The sequence below is a fragment of the Symphalangus syndactylus genome, chromosome 22, assembly GCF_028878055.3.
Source record: "Symphalangus syndactylus isolate Jambi chromosome 22, NHGRI_mSymSyn1-v2.1_pri, whole genome shotgun sequence".
Lineage (NCBI taxonomy): Eukaryota > Metazoa > Chordata > Mammalia > Primates > Hylobatidae > Symphalangus > Symphalangus syndactylus.
Genome location: NC_072444.2, coordinates 58109328 through 58130577, shown reverse-complemented (window position 1 = coordinate 58130577; position 21250 = coordinate 58109328). Strand labels below are relative to the sequence as shown.

The 21250-nt window shown below is 37.7% G+C and overlaps 1 protein-coding gene across 4 annotated transcripts in view; it reads left to right on the top strand.

The window, feature by feature from the left end:
• NCKAP5 (NCK associated protein 5) overlaps nucleotides 1–21250 on the top strand; it is a 1005982-nt gene that overhangs the window by 365566 nt on the left and 619166 nt on the right. For all 4 annotated transcript variants that reach the window (XM_063630959.1, XM_055260746.2, XM_055260747.2 and 1 more), the window contains one exon: nucleotides 8211–8284. In XM_063630959.1, coding sequence (XP_063487029.1) covers nucleotides 8211–8284 — 74 coding nt within the window. The remainder of the gene's footprint in view (nucleotides 1–8210; nucleotides 8285–21250) is intronic.

Sequence of the window (21250 nt, the reverse complement as noted above, 5' to 3'; positions counted from 1 at the left end):
AAGATTAGAAAAACACACTGATTTTGTGAAATTATCAATAGTTTGGAATGTCATTTCTGGCTAGTACCAATAGAATAAAATTTTGAGTATACAGTAATTTAGAAAACTGCTAGGATTAAATATATATATATATATTTGGTCTCTGCTTCCCAGTTTCTGGCACAGAACTCCTAAAACCCTTGTAGATAGGGTACTAGGAGAACCTTTTGTTCTAATATTTGGTCTTTGACTCCTGGTTTCTGACACAGAGATCCTAAAACCTTTCTTATTTTCTGAGTGATAATGTCTGGCACAGAGCTCTTAAATCCCTTAGAATTTTCTGGGTGATAGGAGCATCTTTTGTTCTATTTAGAAGACTATTTGTGGGCTCCTGGATAGCCTCAGGCTGGGGGCTGGTTGCCAGGGGAACCAAACATGTGATTAAAGGGTTGGAACTTTCAGCCCTACCTACCAAGCTCTGGATGAGTTGGCCACCAATGGCCAATGATGTAATCAGTCATTCCTACATAGTGCATCCTCCATAAAACCCAAGAGGACTGGGCTCAAGGGGCTTCCAGATAGCTGAACTCATGGAAGTTCCTGGAGGGCAGTGTGCCAGGAGAGAGCATGGAAGCTCTGAACCCCTTCTCCCATACCTTGTCCTATGCAGCTCTTCTATCTAGCTGTTTATCTGTATCATTTGTAATATCGCTTACAATAAATGGGTAAACCTAAGTAAAATGCTCCCTTGAGTTCTGTGAACTGCTGTAGCAAATTAATCAAGCTCGAGGATGTTGTGGTGGGAACCCTGATTCATAGCTGGCTCATCAGAATTATAGGTGGCAGCCCACTGTGGTACTTGTGATCGGTGTTTGAAGCCGGGGGCAGTCTTATGGGACTGAGCCCTCACCCTGAGGGATCGGATGCTATCTCCAGGTAGATGGTGTCAGAATTGAGTTAAATTATAGGACACCTAGTTGGTGTCTGCTGGAGAATTGTTTGGTTGACGTATAGGGAAAAATTCCCATTCATCTGGTGTCAGAAGCATCACATTGAGTAGTGTATGAGAGGAGAGGGAAAACAAAACAAAAACACTGTTTCTGCTATCTTGTCATGACTGCCTAATGTCACCATGATCATCAAAACCTTTACAAGTAGAAGTTTTGGAAGACCAAGACCACTTATAGACTGATCTCAGATTCTCTCATGAGCCTGGTTACATCCAGCCAATTAATTCACTCTTTCACTTGCTTAACACACCTTTGAGTGCCTGAGATGTTCCAAGGGCTGTAGTAGGTGTTGGAGGATACAGAAATGAAGGATGGCATACTTGAAAGAGTATGTGGCACATCCAAAGGGACCTGTTTGGGAAATAGCCAGACTCACAGGATTGGACCTGCAGAGCATGATTGAACAGCACAGGCCATGCTGGACCTCAGAGTGATGGAATACGGGGAGACACTTTCAGAGAATACAAGGGAGGGAGAGTATGATTTTAAAATGTGAAGTGCTGCAGGCACTGGTCGTAAGATAAGGACAACGCAAAATCCTGCGATTCCACCTTGCGGAGGCCATCATTTGCTCTAATGGGAAAGCTCCACTAGAAAGTCTGCCTTACAAGCAAGGTTGCAGCTGTTTGAGGAGGGAATGGGAAAGAGGAATTCAAGATGGCTGATGCTAAGATGGCGGCAGGAGGATGGATCTGTTCAAGCTGGGACTCCTAAACTGATTTGCCTGTGGTGGTTAACATTTTAAAAAGTCTCCTTGGAAGAATTTATATTGGTACAGATGCCAGTTAATTATGAGACACCTTTCTATTTATTACCTTGTCTGTATAATTCCCAAACTGGGTATTTTGAGTTTTTTACATTCATCACGCAGATATACCTTTTTATTAAGAGAAGAACTGATGCCCTCCCTACCTTAAAAATTACTTTGTTGTGGTAGTTAGTCATTTCCTAATTGTAGATAGTTGTGTTGATTTGAACAGCTGGCCGCCTTGCTGGTGCTGCTTTGCCCAAAGGTGAATTGGGGATTCTATGTTACCAGTCACAAAATTGCTGGCAGGATTTCACAAGCTCTGCTATAAGTTATGCTGATTATAATACGAAGATTATTTGGAGGGATTTTTGGATCTCTGCAAGCTTTGATGTACGATTGTATTTTAAACTCCACTTAAGATGAATGATACTTAAGATCCTCACATCATTAGAATTCATTTATAATGGGCCTCTCTCAGAACTGACCTATTTCAGACAATAGGAGATTCACATTAAATGGGCTTATGCTACAAAGACATGCAATGTTCAGTATATCTATAAACCTCTAATCACTTTAAATGTTTCATACTAATTGCCCTGAAACATGTGCATTAAAAGAAGTGAAAGGCAAACTTCCTGAAATATATCTCTAAAATGATTCTAATTTGCATAAGTTTTAGCCAGGGAACAGATGTCTTTTTAATGCTGTACCTTTGTAAAATTTTTAAAACATAAAATATGACTTGGTGTAACTTGGTGCTCCCCGCCTTCAGCCCCCTTAATCCTAACTTTGGTGAAATGCTTTTATCAGAACACTAACGAGGGCAAGTGGACAGGGGGGTTCATTGTTTCAAACACGAGCCTAGCTTTAGAATAATATAAAGGAAATGGTTTCCTTGTGGTATTTCAGATCAAGCTTTCTAAAATTTATAATCAAATCTTCATGGACATTATTTTCTGGGACTGTATTTTTCTATATAATATCCATTACTTTAAATTTTTATAATGAGCATATAGTTTTTTAAAACTATAGACAAAGAAAAAACATACAGAAGAAAATTAAATTAGCCCGTAATATTACCATTTACTGTAGGGTATTATTTTTAATCTTTCATATATATTTTCTAAATTGTGATAAGAGGGATTATGCAGGTTTTTATCCTTCTTTCACTTAGAATTACACTGTTTTCTAGCTTATTATATATTCTTTACAAAGTTTAAGAATTGTATTTCTTCGAATGAAAAAAGCATGCTTTATTCTAGTTATTTCTATAGTTTTGGAAAATAAGACATACCCAGTCTTTTCGTGTTGTCACAAATAATATTTCGATGAATATCATTTGCTTTCATCTGATTATTTCCTCAGACTGATTTCTAGACAGGGAGTTTCCAGATCAAAAGGGCACGGATGTCTTAAAATCATAACATGTATCACCAAATTGCTTTCTGCAATTGTACATACACAGGCAAAACACACCCTTATACTTAAGCATTTTTTATTATCAAGTCAAAAATAGAACAATGATTTCCTCCCCTATATTCAAAGTGATTTATGCACCCTTCTATTCACAGTTCCCTCTTTCTTTCCCTCTTGTCTTCCTTCTGCCCATCACAAAAATAGATAATGTATATTCTACTTTTTCTTTCTGGGATTTTATGTTTATTTTATAATTACTTTTTAAAACATCTTTTTGGCTGGATTAACTTCTTTTGAAGCCTCTTTTTATATTGTGAATTCCATATTTTTTATTCTTTGCTCAGGTATTACATGTGTGCATAGATACTTATACATGCATATGTACAAATACTTACCTGCACAGAGACACCTTTTAGTTATACACATATGCATCTTTAAGTTTTTAATTGAAAGACATAGGTCCTGTATTTTATGAATTCACGAATGCCTGAGAATATCTTTCTGTTGCTTTGTTATATAGGAGCTACTTAATTGGGAGTAATATTTATGGTTTGTCTATAAACTAATTTCAATGGGCATTTGGGGTGGCTGGAAGCTGTGGAGCTATGTGGTTTTGCTCCTTGTTGAGCTATAAGCATTCAAACAAGTCCCCCCTTTTTTTTCTTCAACTCTTGTGCCAATAGACGTGTGGATTGTTTTCCATTAACTCTACCTGGAAAGCGATGAGTCCTTTTGATGTGCATAATCACGTCCTTATTTTTTCCCCTGTGCTGAAATATTTCTTTATCCCTTTGTTTGTTGTTTGCATTTCAAATCTTCTCAAGTCCTCAAATGCTATCATTGTTTGACAAACTGATATTTTCTGGCCTTTTTATCAATCATGTCTGCATTAATTTTCATCCTTATCCTTTGTTTCTTAATTTAGTTACAGATTAAGTTTATCCTCCTCAGGACTGTATGTAAGTTTTCATTGTCAATTCTACTGTTTATTGTATCTAAGGTAGGTTTCGTAATTCTAACAGAAACCAGTAGAATAGGATGTTCATCAAGTTAGTAACAATAGTTTAATAGTATCTTTGTGCTGAATGAGGTAGGAAGTTGCATGCTGAACAAAGCAAGGTTTGGGAAATTGATATTTTTCATAGATCATATGTTAGGAATAGTGAACACTGACATCAAGGAATATGTGGATATGGGTGTTTATTTTTTCTCCCTAGATTACAGCATGCTTACTCTTCACTAACTGAATGATACATATACTAATTGACTTATACTGTAGAAATAGGAGAAGAGGAGTATGTAAGTACCTGGCCTGGTTTGGGGAATTTGATTGTTTCCCAAATGAGATATTGAGAAATAGACTTTCATCTGTATGAACAATTCAGTGCCAATACACCAAAACCTGTTGCCTGCTTTCTCTGAAGCACCATTTCATGGTAGGGAGAGTCACCTCATATTAAAAATCACAGGACAGCAATAAATAAGTTTCGATTCTGCCAGTACAGTGTATGTTGCCCTGAAATTCTTAGCTCACTCAGCCCCGTCTTTATTTTATGTCATTTTATTATCTTGGCTGCTCACCCTATTATCTTTTAAAATCTAATTCTGCTGTCTTTTCATCTCAACATTAAAAAAAAATCTTTCTTCACATGTGTCAGAGAGACCACATCTTTCTGGATACTAGTCAGCATGTCTGAGGCTCTTTCTAAAATGCTTTCATATCTTTCTTATGTAAATAAATTTCAGAGTCACACCCTCTTTTATGATTAGGGATTGTGTTTTCTCTCTTGTCCTACAGTACTTGTTCATGGGTTCCATGTTGCATTTTTTCAGTTTACTCTGAAAAAATCTATCTGGACCTCTTCTTTCACCTTTGCAGGCATGCTGGGATACTGAAGTCGCTGTACAATAACCTCCTGTATGTACTTGCTCCCAAAGCTGTTGCAGCCACTGTGCCAATAGCATTTTATTTATGGTGACCATAGTTTCCTCTTAACCACTGCCAGCCCCAGTGCTACCACCCTCCGTTGTTTTCTTGGAGTTAATCTCCAAAGGGATCCACAAAATTCCCCCTAGGAGTAATCCTATTTTATAATCCTATGATATTGTTTTCACATTAGGTAACTAACTTTTCCAGTTCAGGGTCCAGAAATGATACAGGCATGAAGGTACTTCCTAAGTTATTTCAGGTTGAGCAAAAACAATTTCACTTAACAAAAAATATATGTAAGATTCGTGTCTCTTTTCCCAATCCATTTGTGTTAGCCTTATACTGAGGCAATACCTTAATAAATAAGTAAAATATATTGAATGTTGGAAGTAAGAGTGCCATAGAGAAAAAATAAAGCTGAAAAGAGGGATGAAGAATCAATAATCTTAGTTTCCCATTTTTAAGTGGTTTAAGATTTGTCATCATAGTTGTTATATGGAAAATAGGATAAAGGTAGTTTCAATGGAAGCAGCTAGTATTTTTATTTGAAATAACTTTGAAATCACAAGCCAGTGACAACTACATTCAGATTAGAGATCAGTATTATCAATCTCTGCCTAACTGCCTATTCTAATATTTAGTGTGTATAACCTAAGAACTGCACACTTAAAAGTCTTGAAGTTTGGCAAGAGAAGAGAAAATGAATAATGCCTTCGCCTTGTAAAGTGATCTTCCTTTTGAAAAGAGGTATATAATACTCTGAAAAAGGCCGTGCTTGCTGTTTGGCAGTCAGGATGGTATGTATGTACTTAAACTTCTTGTTTAACACTTACAATGCCTCCATAAATGAAGCATTATTTATCCCTCTGACGAAGATGAAGAAGCTAAGGCTTAGAGAGATTTAATAATGTGACCAGGGGAACATAGCTAGTAAGTATCAAAACCAGGATTTGAACCTAAGTCTCTTTGATACTAAAGTCTTATTTGTCATCACTACACCTTTCAGCTTCAACGTCTGACTTGAGATAATCAGAAAGAACAAAATGACAGGTCCAAGCTGCTTTCTAAGGCTTGCACATGATTTGGTCCTGCCTACCTCTCCAACTTCCTTTTAGACCCAGTATCCCTGAGTCCCTGTTCCCAGCACCCACTAGCTTCCTTCTGTTCCTCCAGCAGCACATTTCAGGACCTTTGCATATGGTGTTTTCTCTGCGTGTAGTGTCTGGCTCCCTTTTCTCTGCATGGTTTCCTTCTCCTCTTCCAAGTCTTAGCTCAAATATCACTTGGTCGGAGTCTTCTTCCGGAGTCCTCACGCGACATAGCTGCTCCTCCCAAAGTCTTTCCTATTACCTGTTTACTTCATGGCATGTAACCAATATGAAACCAATGTGTTCACTTATTTAGTACATCCCCTTTGACAGACTGTAAGCTCCTTGCGGGCAGTGGCTTTCCCCCTCTTGGTGATTACCGTATCTGCAGCACTTAGAACAGCTCTTGGCATCTAACAGATGTTTAAAAATAGTTGTTAAATGAAGGAAAAATGAATAACTTTAAGATCTGTACATTTATTTCTACTTGGGAACAATGTATTTAGTTTTTCTTGGCTGAACATATTTGAGAATTCATGTATTTGATAGTGTCGAGTGTTCTAAATCATGGTTTATCCTTGATCAGGACACTTAAAAGCATAACCATATATGTTGCAGCTTCCTGCAGTAGCAGAGCTTTCTGCTTTGTTTTTAACATTCCCAGTGTTCTTGTTTAAATAACTTTTCAGTAGTCACCTGAAAATAAATGTTTATTAAATAAGCATAAAACTTCTTAGCTAATTATCTATAACAGAATTACGGTATCTTAGAATCATAACAGTTTTTAGCTAGACAAGGACTTAGTATATACCGTCTAGTCTAACAAACATTTTGGGAAGGTAAAAAAGGCTTTTCAAGGCCACATGGGTAGATCTAGGATCAAAAGAAATCAGGACTGGTACCTTTCCATTATATGGGATCAACTCCTGTCTTTCTCCCAGCCCTTCACCTTATTATAGTGAATATTTCTATAAGAGCAGTGCATTATGTATAGCATTTCATAAGAAACCTATATTTCTGAAAGAAAAATGTCACTGTTAATCAAAGTTCCCTGTTTATTTCAAATCTATGGAAATGGAACAGTAGCTTTCATGGGTGCCTTAACATTGAAATCATTGCATACTGTTCCATCGAAGGCTGCTATAATGTAGACGCAGAGGCCTGCAGGGTAGACCTCTAAACAGAAAGGGAATAAAATACCAGATTCTGAGGAAAACAATATAAAAGAATTTGTATAGGTTGTATTTGCTCCAGGTTAGCAAAGGAAACACCATTGCATATAAGCCTCATATGCAGAAATCGCAAATTAAATCCATTGTAATCACCTATGGATGTTTCTGCTTCTCATGTGACACATGAATTCTTTAATTTTTTTTCAGATACGTTTCAGGAAAATAGTTTGATTTAGAGAAATAAATTTACATATACATTTCTATAGAGCAGAATACACCATACCTTTCAGGTCTTTTTAGAAGCCAAAGATTTATGTTTAAGAATAAAAAAAAGCAAATATACCGTTTTGTGTGTATATATGGAGTTGAAGAAAAATGGACATGTCCATTAGTGTATACAAGTGCCCAGTGAATATGGGTATATATTATATTTATATAAAACATTCTATATAGTTTGAAAACATTACTTTTGCTGGAACATGACTGTCATAAGACCAGTAAAATCAAGAACCGTTTTGTCTATTTTCTTTTTCTATGATTGGGAGAAACATTTATATATAGTAGAACACAGACTCCAGTTTAGATGACTATGAAATTGAGGCCTTTTTTCTGTGAATAAGAGGATTGTAATGCTGACTCAGTGTAATGACAGTTCTCTTCTGTGATTTGTTTACAAAACTATCATAGGATATGAAAAAATAGTATTTACATATGATTGTAAGTCATAGAAGCAGAGAATTCTAGAACCGGAAGGGAACTAGGGATAATGTTGTCAAAAATACTCCCTGTAGAGATAAAGTCAGAGTCTTAGGGTGGCGGGGACTGTCGTAGTGAGTTTTCATCTGTCCTTGTCTGCTTGTGCAGGAATACATGGACTCCAATAAATACATTGAGCATTTGCTGACCCAGCTCGAGGAGCAACACAGGAGTCTCTGGAGGTGAGTTCAATTCATGTTGTTATTTGCTTGCTCAGGTAGCATCCTTTATAGCTTTGTTGATCTAAAATATTTCAGTTAGACTACAGAATATATACTAAGTCCTTGTCTCGCCACAAACTGTTAGTTTCTAAGAAACTATCATCTTGGAATGGCAAAGTTGGAATGTGGAAGCTAGAGCCCAAATTATTTGATCCTTGCTTGCTTCAAGATTTATTTAAGTTTTTCTCTAGTTAAAAAGTAGAACATTGCTGCTTCAAAGTCCTGCTTCTCTTCATATTGAAGGAGAATATTTTCATAATGCTGTTGTACAGCTATCCAATATTTAGTTTTTATTCTACATGGAGGGTTCTGACACTAGGTAAGGAAAATGTCTGAGAATATTTCTGCATGCATATTAGAAATGGTAGATTAATATCACAGAAGTCATATTCTCAAGTTATTTATTCCTTGGGGCCTCTTAGGAATTGAGAGTGGCAAAGATGGTTGTAATATTATTATTTAGGTTTTTAGGGCACATGCCATTATGTTTTTTGTAGGTGCTACTATAGAACGTAAATTTCTTTTTTGAAGTTCCTGTAGCTCTTACTTTTTGAAATAAATATACTGGTGCTTAATTACATGATGCCTCACATTGTACCGAAATTGTTTTATTAAGTACATTTGTCTCACCAACCCTCAGTAAGCCCCTAAAGTCATTTATTTATTTATTTAATTATTTATTAATTATTGAGACAGAGATATTCATGTTGCCCAGGCTGGAGTGCTATGGCAGGATCTTGGCTCACTGCAACCTCCACCTCCCTGGTTCAAGCAGTTCTCCTGCCTCAGCCTCCCATCTAGCTGGGATTACAGGTGCCCACCACCACGCCCTGCTAATTTTTTTTGTATTTTTAGTAGAGACAGTGTTTCACCATGTTGGCCAGGCTGGTCTCGAACTCCTGACCTCAGGTGATCCACCTGCCTTGGACTCCCAAAGTGCTGAGATTACAGGTTTGAGCCACCGGGCCTGGCCCCTTTATTTCTTTTCATCTCCCTGCAGCATGGGGAGAGTGCTCTCTCTGTACACAGAGATGGCAGGTAAATATTTATTAACTCTCTTGTTTTCTTGCTAGACCTCATCCAAATCCATCACCATGGGGCTCCTCACCAGGCCGGGTTGCCTGTTCTTGTTGCATCACTGTAAAAATTCTAATAACCTCAAAATTTATCTTATTTCAGGTGTTCTAGGTCTTGGGTGAAGTGCTATATATTTTAATTTCTCATATTCATATATTCGTTTTTATACCAGAAGACAGACCTCTGATTATAGTAATATAGAATATTCTATTTCTATACATAGAAAAACTGCTGGTAGGATACAATAGAAATGCAATGAAGTCTGTTTGACACTAATGGACACACCAGTTAATTTTTATTTATTTATTGATTTATTTTTAAATTATACTTTAAGTTCTAGGGTACATGTGCACAACGTGCAGGTTTGTTACATATGTATACATGCATTATGATGCACACCAGTTAATTTTATGTAATTGATGAAATATTTGCTAGATTTGTCTTTGAGAACTATAACCTGATTCTGATAGTTTTCTTTTGTGAACCAAAGTATTAATTAAATCAACAATAATATATGTATGGTTGTATCCTTTTAATTATATCTTCCATAGATCTCTTGGAAAGTATATTTTTAAAACTGTATAACTGATGTAATGTTTTATTTCAACTATTTATATAGAGCATTTTATTTTTCCCATCTTCCAAAAGAGAAATTCATAAAAAATAATGAATGCCATCTGATGAAAGAAATTTAGAGTTTAATTTAGTTAGTAAGTGTATCTTACACGCATTATTATAGATGAATGGTTTCGTGGGCTCTGTGAACCAAAAAAACCTGCGTGGTAAGGGCTATTTTTCTCACTTTCTTGAGGTAGCTAATAAAAACCTAGGTCTTCTCAGATATGATTAAATTAAAATTCCATTTCATGCATGGAGTTAACATAAAGTGAGAGCTTAGAATTTTGTGTACAGTTACTTCCATTTTCCTTCAGAAATGGAATTATTACTGCTGAGGAAGCAAAGCCTTATATATAGTGCCAGAGGATCTAATAAAAATGCTCCATTTAAATAACAATAGAAGGTAATAATGACACCTGGATAATCAGAATAATTCCAGTGAGAAGATGGAAATGGGTGGTATTGAAAGAAAATGAACCCCAATAATAACAGATTTATATACTATTTATTGAATCATGAAACTACTTTTGATTACATTTTTGCCAACAGATCCTGACTTCACTGACTTAAAGTGACAGGTTTTATGACGGTTATTACAGTATCATAACAACAACTGTAGCCAAATTGTTTTTAGAGAAGAATATGTGAGTGACAGTGAACAATGCAGGAAATCCTTTCTGGTTGTTATTAAATTTTTAAATGCTTGTTCATAAGTTAGAATAGAATCTATGATATACAGGGGATCATAGGAATAGCATGTCATGTTCACAAGCACAACCAGATTGCCTGAAGTTAAACAAATGCTCCCATAAATCAGTATAGGCTCCTTCTCTGATTTTATATGCTTTTGATTTGTGGCTGCTACCATTGTCATGGAGTGGGCTATTTGTCATTGCTGCTAATGTTACCTGACGGCCTTCCATTTATACTGGAGCTAACTTATAACTTAGAGTCAAGTTCTGAATATCTAGATCTTCCAATAATAATTGTGGTCAGGATTAATTTATGGTTACCACCTTTGAGGACTGATCAGAAGCATGCTTGAAACAAGGCATACTCTTGTTGCCACTTGATGAATAAGACTTGGATAAATAATACAGGACTAAGCGCAAAGATTAAAAAGTTTCCTTTCCTTCATGGAGGGGGCTGCTAGTCTTCAACCGACTTTAGTTTGTTCTTATAGCATAACCATCTGCTGTGACACAAAAATATATTGCAATAACACTCTTGAGATAACTGGTTATTTTGGGGTCCTGTCTAATATTCTGCTGAAATAGACCTATAATCTATCTCTGGGTTTACAAGTTGCAAAGGAATTTATGGAGTTCATAAATAACTGTCTAGCAATGAGCAGTCCTTTAAAAGCTCAATTGTCTTTTTGATAGCAACAAATCCTTTCTAAAGAGGAAAACTGAGAATTCATCTAAAGAAGAGAATGGAGTCAGAATCTAGAACTTAGTCTAAGACTTGAGTACAAGTCGGGGTGAGTTTAATCTGCTCTGTATCTCCCTGCTTGATTTAAAAAACACACATACACATACACACACACACACACACACACACACACACACACACACTGCGACAACCTGTATACTAGTTCAGGTTGAAACACAACCATAATTTCCTGTACTTTTATTTGTTCTAATGTGAAAAGTTAATATTAGCAAAAAAAGAACTTTTTTATATCATTTGTTGCTATTTCTGATTTGGCTAAATATATTTGTGACAAGAAACATAAGAAAAAAGTGCTGAAAATGTCTCTCCTAACAAGTGATAAAAAATCTTTATCCATTTGCGGCCTCATATTAAGAGTTTAGAATAAACAGACAGGTGGAAAATACAAATTGAATTTATGAGTGCTTATGGCATTGAAATTACTTTCAAGCCACAAATGTAAAATTATATATAAAAAAGTGAGAGCAGCATAATACTGTACAATAGGAAGAAAACAAGACTGGAGGTTTTGGGGACTTGGACTCTTACCTGGCCTGCATAAACCAGCTGCTGGATAACATCTCTGAAACGGAGTTTTCTTATCTGTGAAAAGAAGGTATTAATATAGCTAGTATTTAAGATTACTCAGCACTGAGATTATGAAACAGTGTCTGGAATACTATATTGCGTTTATAAAACACATGTTTTTAAATAAAACTTAAATATTATGCAATGATACAGCTACATAATACATATGTCATACAAAGCTTCAAAGAACCTATGAGTAGAAATAACTAATGTAACAATCTAACAACTTGCCAGTAGCTCAACTAGATAATGTCAAAGTATTCACTTCAGATATTCTTTCTTTTTGTGTTAATGGGAGACTGGAGTTTTACTACTACCCAAATCAGCCTCCTCCGAGATTCAGAGGCCATAGTTTTTAAAAGATAGTTTGGTGGTGGGAGTGGGGATGTTAGAGAATGGGGAGTGCTGAGAGTGCTGATTGGTTGTGTCGGGAGGAATTCATAGGGAGTCGAAGCTGTCTTCTTGCGCTGAGTCAGTTCCTGGGTGGAGGCTGCAAGACCTGATGAGCCAGTTCACCGTTCTGGGTGGTGCCAGTTGATCCACGAGAATGCAGGGTCTGAAAAACACCTCAAATACCAATCTTTGGTTTTATCATAATGATGTTACCCACAGGAGCAACTGGGGATGTGAGGAATCTTGTGGCCTCTGGCTGCGTGACTCCTGAACCTTAATTTCTAATCTTGTGGCTAATTTATTAGTGTTATAAGGGCAATTGGTCTGGTCCCCAGGCAAAGAGGGGTTTGTTTCAGGAAAGGACTGTTAGCATCTTTATTTCAAGTGTTCATAAGTCAAATTGGTGACAGTTTTATCAAAAGCCTTAAGGTAACGAAGAATGAGTAAGTAGGTCTGCATGATCAAAATCAAATGACAAAATCTACTGAATGCAGAGTGCCAGCTCCAACCACAGATTCCAGATCACCTAAGCCTCATTTGAACAAGCTATATCTGCACTAGGGTTTCTCAACCAAGGCACTGTCAACATTTGAGGCCAGACAGTTCTTCATCATAAGGGAGGATGTTTAGGATGATCCCTGGCTTCTACACCACCTGCAAGTAGTATCCATCAGTTGTGACAACAAAAATGTCTCTGGGCATATTTCAAGGATTCCCTAAGGGACAAAGTCATCTCCTCTCCCAGTTGAGCATCAGTGGTCTAAATAATCTATGCAAGCATTTTCCTGAGTATATTCCAAGGAACACCAATACTCTGCGTCACTATGTCATAGATATTTTAAGGAAAATGAAGGTACTCCATGGTCAAATAAATTTTAAAAATTTTAGGTAAAACCAAGGCTTAATCATTTTGTTTTAATTGTAGAATTTCTCAGAGCCATTAATCCTGCTAACATGTGCTGCATATATGCAAATATTGGATATAAAATTTCATTTTTTACTTTAAAAATAAAACTCCAAATCCTATCTGTCTTAGAGCATCTACTCTAAGGTTGCAAGGAACATATCGAGGGAAGTGGTGATCTGTCTAACTGCTATCCAAATATAGAATACATATGACTTGTACCACCTGCTTCACTGGTACTGGGCTGGGTGACTTAAGGGCATCTAGCAATGAGTTGTTGGTAAAAGGGGAAAAGAGTCTGGGTTGTTGGTAAAAGGGGAAAGTCAACCTGTAGAAACCTCAATCCCAAGTTCCTCACTAATTTCCTGAGGGGAAGTCAAAGCCTCAGTACAAACTTCCAAGAATCTAAACTACTGATTACAAACTGTTTGCCCAAGTAAAAGACTTAACTCTTGCTTCCCGAGGCAGGGGAACTGATGGTTTCCTACATCTCCAGGGGGAGTAAAAGACTAAATTTTAAAGCATGTATAGTCCCTAGTTAGAAGAAGATCCTGTAAGGCTCATCCCTTCTAGCAAAAAAATGATAATTACTTTTACATATCCAAGCTTTTTAAAATGGAATTTTACCTTTCGTTTCTGGCTTGCATGTGATTCTTATTCTAACAATAGAAATGGGAAAACATTGGGTAACAACTTTGCTTTCATTCTCCTTATGATTCAAATATGTCTTAACTAAGTAGAGTGAACATTGAAATAAAATGATCCATGCTCAGAATGCTCATTCATGCTCTCCATAATTTTGATATATCTATACATTTTTAGCTAGAGGTTAATGGTCCTGGTGCCTCTAAAGTTCCCTCCAGCTCTAAATTGAGAGAGAGAAACTGCTTGCTGGGAGGCCACATGCCATTATTCTATCCTTGAGGAAGAAATATTCTTTGCTAAAATGTTATCTAGACATTATCTTGTAGTTGTAAAATACAGGTAAGAAGCAAAAGCCGACATGCTCTCTGAGCAGTCAGGCCCAGAGCCTCTTGAAGATGTACTTTCTGTGTATCCTGGATCTTAGAATCCTATCATCCAGGCATCTTAAGAATTAGCATGCCTCTATCCTCATGGGGTTAATTTATGTAGACTAAGGAGACGCCAAGTATTAAACAGGTTGCCTTCACTGTAATCATAGACCTCCACTGGGAGCTCTTAATTGGCAACAAGTAAAATTGCTCTGCATGAATTCTTAATGGTGGACCCTGAATAAAATAAGAACTATGATTTGTTTTTTAAATCCCTCAAGAGAAAAAGAGGCTGTCTCTTGGGGAGAGAATGTGTAGCAAACAAAGAGAGAGCTCAGTGCGCTGTAATAGCAATAAAAGCTCTGAAAGCAAAACATCACGCTATGCCAACTCAATAACAGCACATGGTTTCCTGTTCTGCATCCCTGATTCACCCTGCTGAGGTCAAAGGAGACCAGGGCTAGCGTGCCTCACATTATCTTTCCCTGTTCTCAACCCTTGGGATGAATTTCTAAATCATAGCTGTATTCTCAGCCAAGTGCAGACCCCAGAGCCACCCTGGAAACCCATCAAATGTCACTCCCCAATTACCCACCAGGAGTTGTTTCAGAGATGCGGACAGTCCCAGACCCCTGCCAAGATGAGAGTCTGGCCTCTCAGCTATGCTCTCTGTCCAGCACAAGGGAGATGAAACCAGGGCTCTCGAAATTGGGTATTGCCACATGCTTCAATGGTTATGTTATTCCTGAACAGTGGTAGGGAGAGCTATGGGATAAGCTGTCCACCAAAGGATACTTATTATAGACTGCTGGTCCTACTTTAGAGAAGCAAGGGAGTGTTCAGGCTTCTTCTCATAACCATGAAGCCCCTGATGAAACAACATCACTGTCTTCCAAGAACCTTTTTTCCAGCAACAACAGGGTTTAGTAGAACTAAGTCCAGAAAGGCATCTGGTTTGATTGAACCAGATCACCCAGAAGATCTCACCTGGCACCTTAGGATCGATCTTCATTATAGTTTACTTAAGTGACCTGTATGTGATATGCATGTGTCCAATTAGGGGATGCCTAGAATTTGAATCCAGGTTTTCTGGGGCAAGGAGACACAAAAAGGGTCAGGGTAAAACTCTGTACTCACTTTCTATCTGTGATTTCCTGTTTCTTATCAAATCTGCCCACTGTTCTTTAATCCATCAGAGAACACATATTTAGGTCCTAACCTTGGGAGTTTATCCCTTCCTCTTCACTCTAAACCTTGTTTGCAAGAAACATTTCACATTTATCAAGATTATTCCACTGGGGCTTTGAGGGATGGAGGGGGTTCTATAAAACATATTTTAGGAGACTCTGTCCTGCAGAAGTCCAAAGAAGGCTTCCCAGAGGAGGTGGCATTTTGAACGAAGGCTTGATTAGGAGCGGAATTAGAGTGAGGGCTGATGAAGAGTCAGTAATGGAATACATTGAATTTGAATTGTCTTTAAGACTTTAAGCTCTAACAGTACAGAGGATGATGAGAAATTCAGGACTAGGATCTTTATAGTTAATAAATAAACCGCTGTATAGATGGAGTCACTATTAACCAACAAAGATATAAAATTGATCCCTAATGTAACCGGGGAAATATTCGTAATTAAAAGATAGATTTACTGCCACCGCAAGGAGCTTGGATTTGAATAATACTGCACAAGTAGGCCCATACATGACTTAAAAACTCCGCTTCTAGTTTAAACAGGTTTATATTCTTCAAGAAGCACTCCAAAAGTACCAAAAAATATCCCAACATCAATACGATTTGGGGGTCACCCAGAGAAATTTACTACTATTTAAAGACATTTAGCTTAAAACACACTTTTGTTATTTTTTAGATCCATGCTTATCTTAATATGACAGCCAGGAACCTAACGTGATTTATTTATCTGAAATTAAAATAAAAGGCCTCAAGCAAAAGGCATTTTGTAGATTTATTTGGGGTAATAAAGATCACAAATATTCCCTACTAAGTTGAAAGAAGAAAAACTCCAGCAGGCAACAGTGTAAATGGCCCCCTTGACATAAATGCATGTATTAAGGCTGAAGTGCACTCACAGTAAGAAGTGACAAAGTGCCTCTTTTTTTTTTTTTTTTAAATCTGGAAGGAGAAATGAAATGGGTAATTTACCATGGCCTTCTATTTAATTTTAATTTTAATGGAAAAATTCACTAACTTGTTAGGGCATAAGCATACTTATGACTTATTTTTAAAAAAGGAACTGTTAGGATGTAACCCTGTATCTCTCTCCAAATGGGTAACTCTGGATTAAAAATAAGTCATTTGTTTGCTTAATACCTCCTTCCCCCAACCCCATTCCATTCTTTTCAATTTCTCCATATTCAGAGGCCTGAGAGGGAGTTCCATTACCTTACCTCCACTCTCCAACCCTGGGGAGGGGTGTTTGGGCCTCTCCAAAAAGAAGAAATACAAAATGCATTTTTTCCTTCAAGGTTTTAACTACGGTACACTGTATAATTTTGTATTATAAATCAGACCTCATAAATAATCCAAAGAGCTAAGGATGGCAAGTTTCCTTGAATCAAAGAATCAGGAATAGGTTAATGGAAATGAAAAGTAGTTGGTAGAGCCGTGTTCTAAGCTATCTCAGGGCAGAGAACATGCATGGGAACACAAACGTCTTTTGGAGGGTGCGTGAATTTTGCCTTCCTTGGCTGGTTTCACGGCCCGGGAAAGCTTCTGGAGTTTGCCTCAGGGGGACCTGGCTTACTTGGTGTCCAGGCTTTGCCTTCTCTTGAACACTCAGTTATTAAATGTCATAGATGTATTTTCTGTGGCAATTATTCTAGATGTTCACCAGGTGTAAAAGCCTGAGAGAGAAAGTTAAAGATACTGCAGCTCTCAGTGAGGTGCTACCACATGAATCACATTTTACCAATAGGGGAGATCTGTCACCTGGACCCTGGGTTGCTTTGGTTCCAGTCCTCTGCTGTCCTTTCCTCCCGCCCCATCTCCTGTTGACGAGGACAACGCTGCCTCTGCGATGCTTCAGCAAAATACCCCAAACATGTAACAGTGACTCTGTCCTTACCTCCAGGAGCCTCTATACCATTTCCCACCATGTTTCTCTCAATCACACTGACTTGTTTTTCTAATTGTCTCATGAGAGCATGTTTTGTACACTTCACATCTTTGACCTGTAAGACCAAGTCTTCCCATTCCTCATATCTCTCATTGTGCTTAGCGTAAAACATGACACTTCAAACATAAAGTTTCACCCATCTTGAAAGCTTAGAGACAAAAATTGGGGATGTGTTTCATATGTCTTTGTTCCTAAGTGACTTAGCACATTATAGATGCTCCACACACTTTTCTTGAGACTTTACAGGGACTGTAGATGATTCAAGAGGAGAAATTGTCCAAGCATGGTGGCTGACTCCTGTAATCACAGCACTTTGGGAGACTGAGGTGGGCAGTCTGCTTGAACCCAGGAGTTTAAGATCCTGTCTCTACAAAAAATTAGCTGGAAGTGGTGAGTGCTCCTAGGTCTCAGCTACTCAGGAGGCTGAGGTGGGAGTATGGCTTGAGTCCAGGACTCTGAGGCTGCAGTGAGCTTTGTTCCTATCACTGTACTCCAGCCTGAGTGACAGAGCAAGACCCTGTATCAAAAACAAACAAACAAACAAACAGAGAAATTCTTGTGGCCTCATGTGTTCATTAGGGATGAGACTACCTTTATCCGTAAGTCCATGCAAGAAAAAAGTCCAGGAAGCACGGCAGAAAGTCATTTGTCTCAGTGGCTTACAAATGTTAAAATGAGATACACAATTTCAAGATACTGTTAGAAAGTTTAAAGATTGAAATGTTTAATCATAAAGTGTTTAACCAAAAAGCAAGAAGTTTTAGGGCTTGTCATTTCTGTGATCACGTTACTATATGTCATAGTAAAGGCTCTAACCAATAGCAATAATAATCAAATATATATTTCTATCTCATAATTTTATTGTGTTGATCTACCAATTATGATTTTGAGTTACAAACAACCTTATCAATAGAAGCAATGAAAGGATATCTCATGATTTTGAAATAACACAGTGAAGAGACAATTTTAGATTTTTAAAATTTCATGATGAAAATCAAGGCCTAAAATATTGTATGTGTTTTTTTCCACTTGGATAAAGCAAATTAGAGAACAACTGTAGACGTGTAGATCAAGTTACTTTTACAAACATAATCAGGGCTTAACCTACAAGGCTTGAAAGTGGTATTTACGGAGAAGGTTTTGATAATTTTGGCAAGACCAACATACACTTGAATTCAGAATGGAGCTTATATGGTTTGGATTTGTGTCCCTGCCCAAATCTCATGTGGAATTATAATCCCCAGGATTAGAGGAGGGGCACAGTGGGAGGTGAATGGATCATGAAGGCAAATTTCCCCCTTGCTGTTCTCGTGATCGTGAGTTTGTTCTCATGAGATCTGGTGGTTGAAAAGTGTGTAGCATCTCCACCTTTGCTCGCTTCCTCCTTCTGTGGCCATGTAAGATGTGCCTGCTTTGCCTTCCACCATGAGTGTAAGTTTCCTGAGGCCTCCCCACCTGTGCTTCCTGTACAGCCTATGGAACTGTGAATCAATTAAGTGTCATTTCTGTGTAAATCACCCAGTCTCAAGTAGTTGTGCTTTTTTTTTTGGAGACAGACTCTTGTTCTGTTGCCCAGGCTGGAGTGTAGTGGCACGATCTCGGCCCACTGCAACCTTCACCTCCTGGGTTCAAGCGATTTCCGGCTAATTTTTGTACTTTTAGTAGAGACGGGGTTCCACCATGTTGGCCAGGCGGGTCTTGAACCCCTGACCTCAAGTGATCTGCCTGCCTCGGCCTCCCAAAGTGCTAGGATTGCAGACATGAGCCACCTCGCCTGGCCGTAAGTGGTTTTTTAATGGCAATATGATAACAGACTAATACAGGAGCTTAGCACAAATAACAATGACCTGGGCTGCCAAACAGAGGGTGAATTTTCAGAGGATTAGTAGCAAGAAAGACAACGGAAAAAAAAGGCAAAAAGATGAAAAAGGGAAGAACCAACAGTAAAAGTAAATTATAATTATTTTATTACCTAGCTCCTTTAAATAGCTTGATAATAAGAGGCACATTTTTTCTCTTTATCCCTTAAAATAGTACTGATATACACTGTAATCCAGTTGGGGCTGGTATTTAATGGCACACCAGTAAAATCAGAGGCTCTATTCTAACTGTTTGGTGATTTTGTCACACCATTGCTAAGTTTTAAAAATATCATCCCTGGTTCATCTTCTGCAACGTGGAGTTTAAGTCCTGACTCTGCTACTTACTCTGTAGTCTTACAGAAGTCATTTAGGCTTTTGTAAATGACTTCGGCAGTTATTTCTTAAGAGTTAAAAATCTATAATTTTTACCTATCATCCGGGTAGGCCAGTTGAAAGGTTGAATGATGAACATAGAAGAGAAGTGATAGATGCATAAAATAGTTGGAAGTGGCAGTTTCCCTCCTTGAAAGAAGGCAGATATTAATTCTTTTATGAACCTAGCTTTCTTTATGCACTAACTCTTGGACTGTCTCTGGGCACCAAACCTTCCCGAGGTAATGAAACAGCATGCTGGTGGACCTAGGGCACCAGAGCAAGGTCAGAGGCTGTGACCACTTTCAAAAGATTTTCCAGGAAATTATTCTATTGAATAATGTTTACGTTTCCACAGAAGCTATAAGCAGAGCATGGTGTAAAAAAAAAAAAAAAGTTAATTGTACGCTATTAAAAAACAGAGCAGCAACTCTGAGGTTATGGTCCCTATTAAAGGAAATTGCATTGTCTGATGCTGTCTCTTCAATATTCTCTAGAAATTCAGACTCCCTGGCTAATTGAAAGCCAAATATGTATTTACCTGGATTTATTCAGTTATATTGGAAAATTGATTTTCTTGTTTCTCTGCTTTGGAGACAGAAATATGGATGGGATCAGTTGCAGAAGGCCACTCTAAAATAGAAATTCTTTGACATCACAACTGAGTAAAAGTTCTTAGAGTTGGATCAGATGTACACATTTAGGACCTTTGCTTTTGGGACCATTTGTCCCCAAGATGACATAATTCAAAATGCACCAAAAGTCACACCTATCAAAAAACATTTCTCCTGCTGGATGAACTGAAATTCCCATGCTCAGAATTAAAAAAAAAAAAGAATTGGTTATCCACGAAGTCAGTCCTGAAATTTGCCATTGCCACTTGAGAATTCTAGCATCACTCTCTTAGCTCCTCATAATATCTCATCAGGGATTAGTGTGCAAACTAATACCCATGGAAATCCGAGTCCTGCAAGTTTTTTCTGTAAAACCAAGCATGTTTAGAATGGGAGAAAGGAAGTTGTAATGGAAATGTTATGGTACAAATCCAAATATTTCTATTTGTAACCACACACATGTTCCTACTAACCTTGACCTCCTTTATTACTCATTATTCCTACACACGCACTCCTTTGTGGCCTTTCTCTCCATTCCAAATAGACAAGTCCTAACCATCCTTCAAGTTTCCTGCCTCCCTACCTCTTCACATGCATTCCTCAGCGCACCTGGGCCCAGTCTTCCCTGCTAAACTTGAGACTGTTTCATGTAAGTATACATAATGATGTATATCTTGTAAAAACTCTAAAATTATTTCATGTACCTTAGTATTGACTCCACAAATATTGTGGGTACCTGGCCTTACACTTCTGTTACACATGAAATGATGACTATCACAGTGTTGAACATAACAGGTATTTAGCTAACACACATTGATTGATTTTCTTGAACAGGGAAATTAAAAGTTGTCAGCAATCAGACAAATGCATTGTCTGATGCTGTCTCTTCAATATTCTCTAGAAATTCAGACTCCCTGGCTAA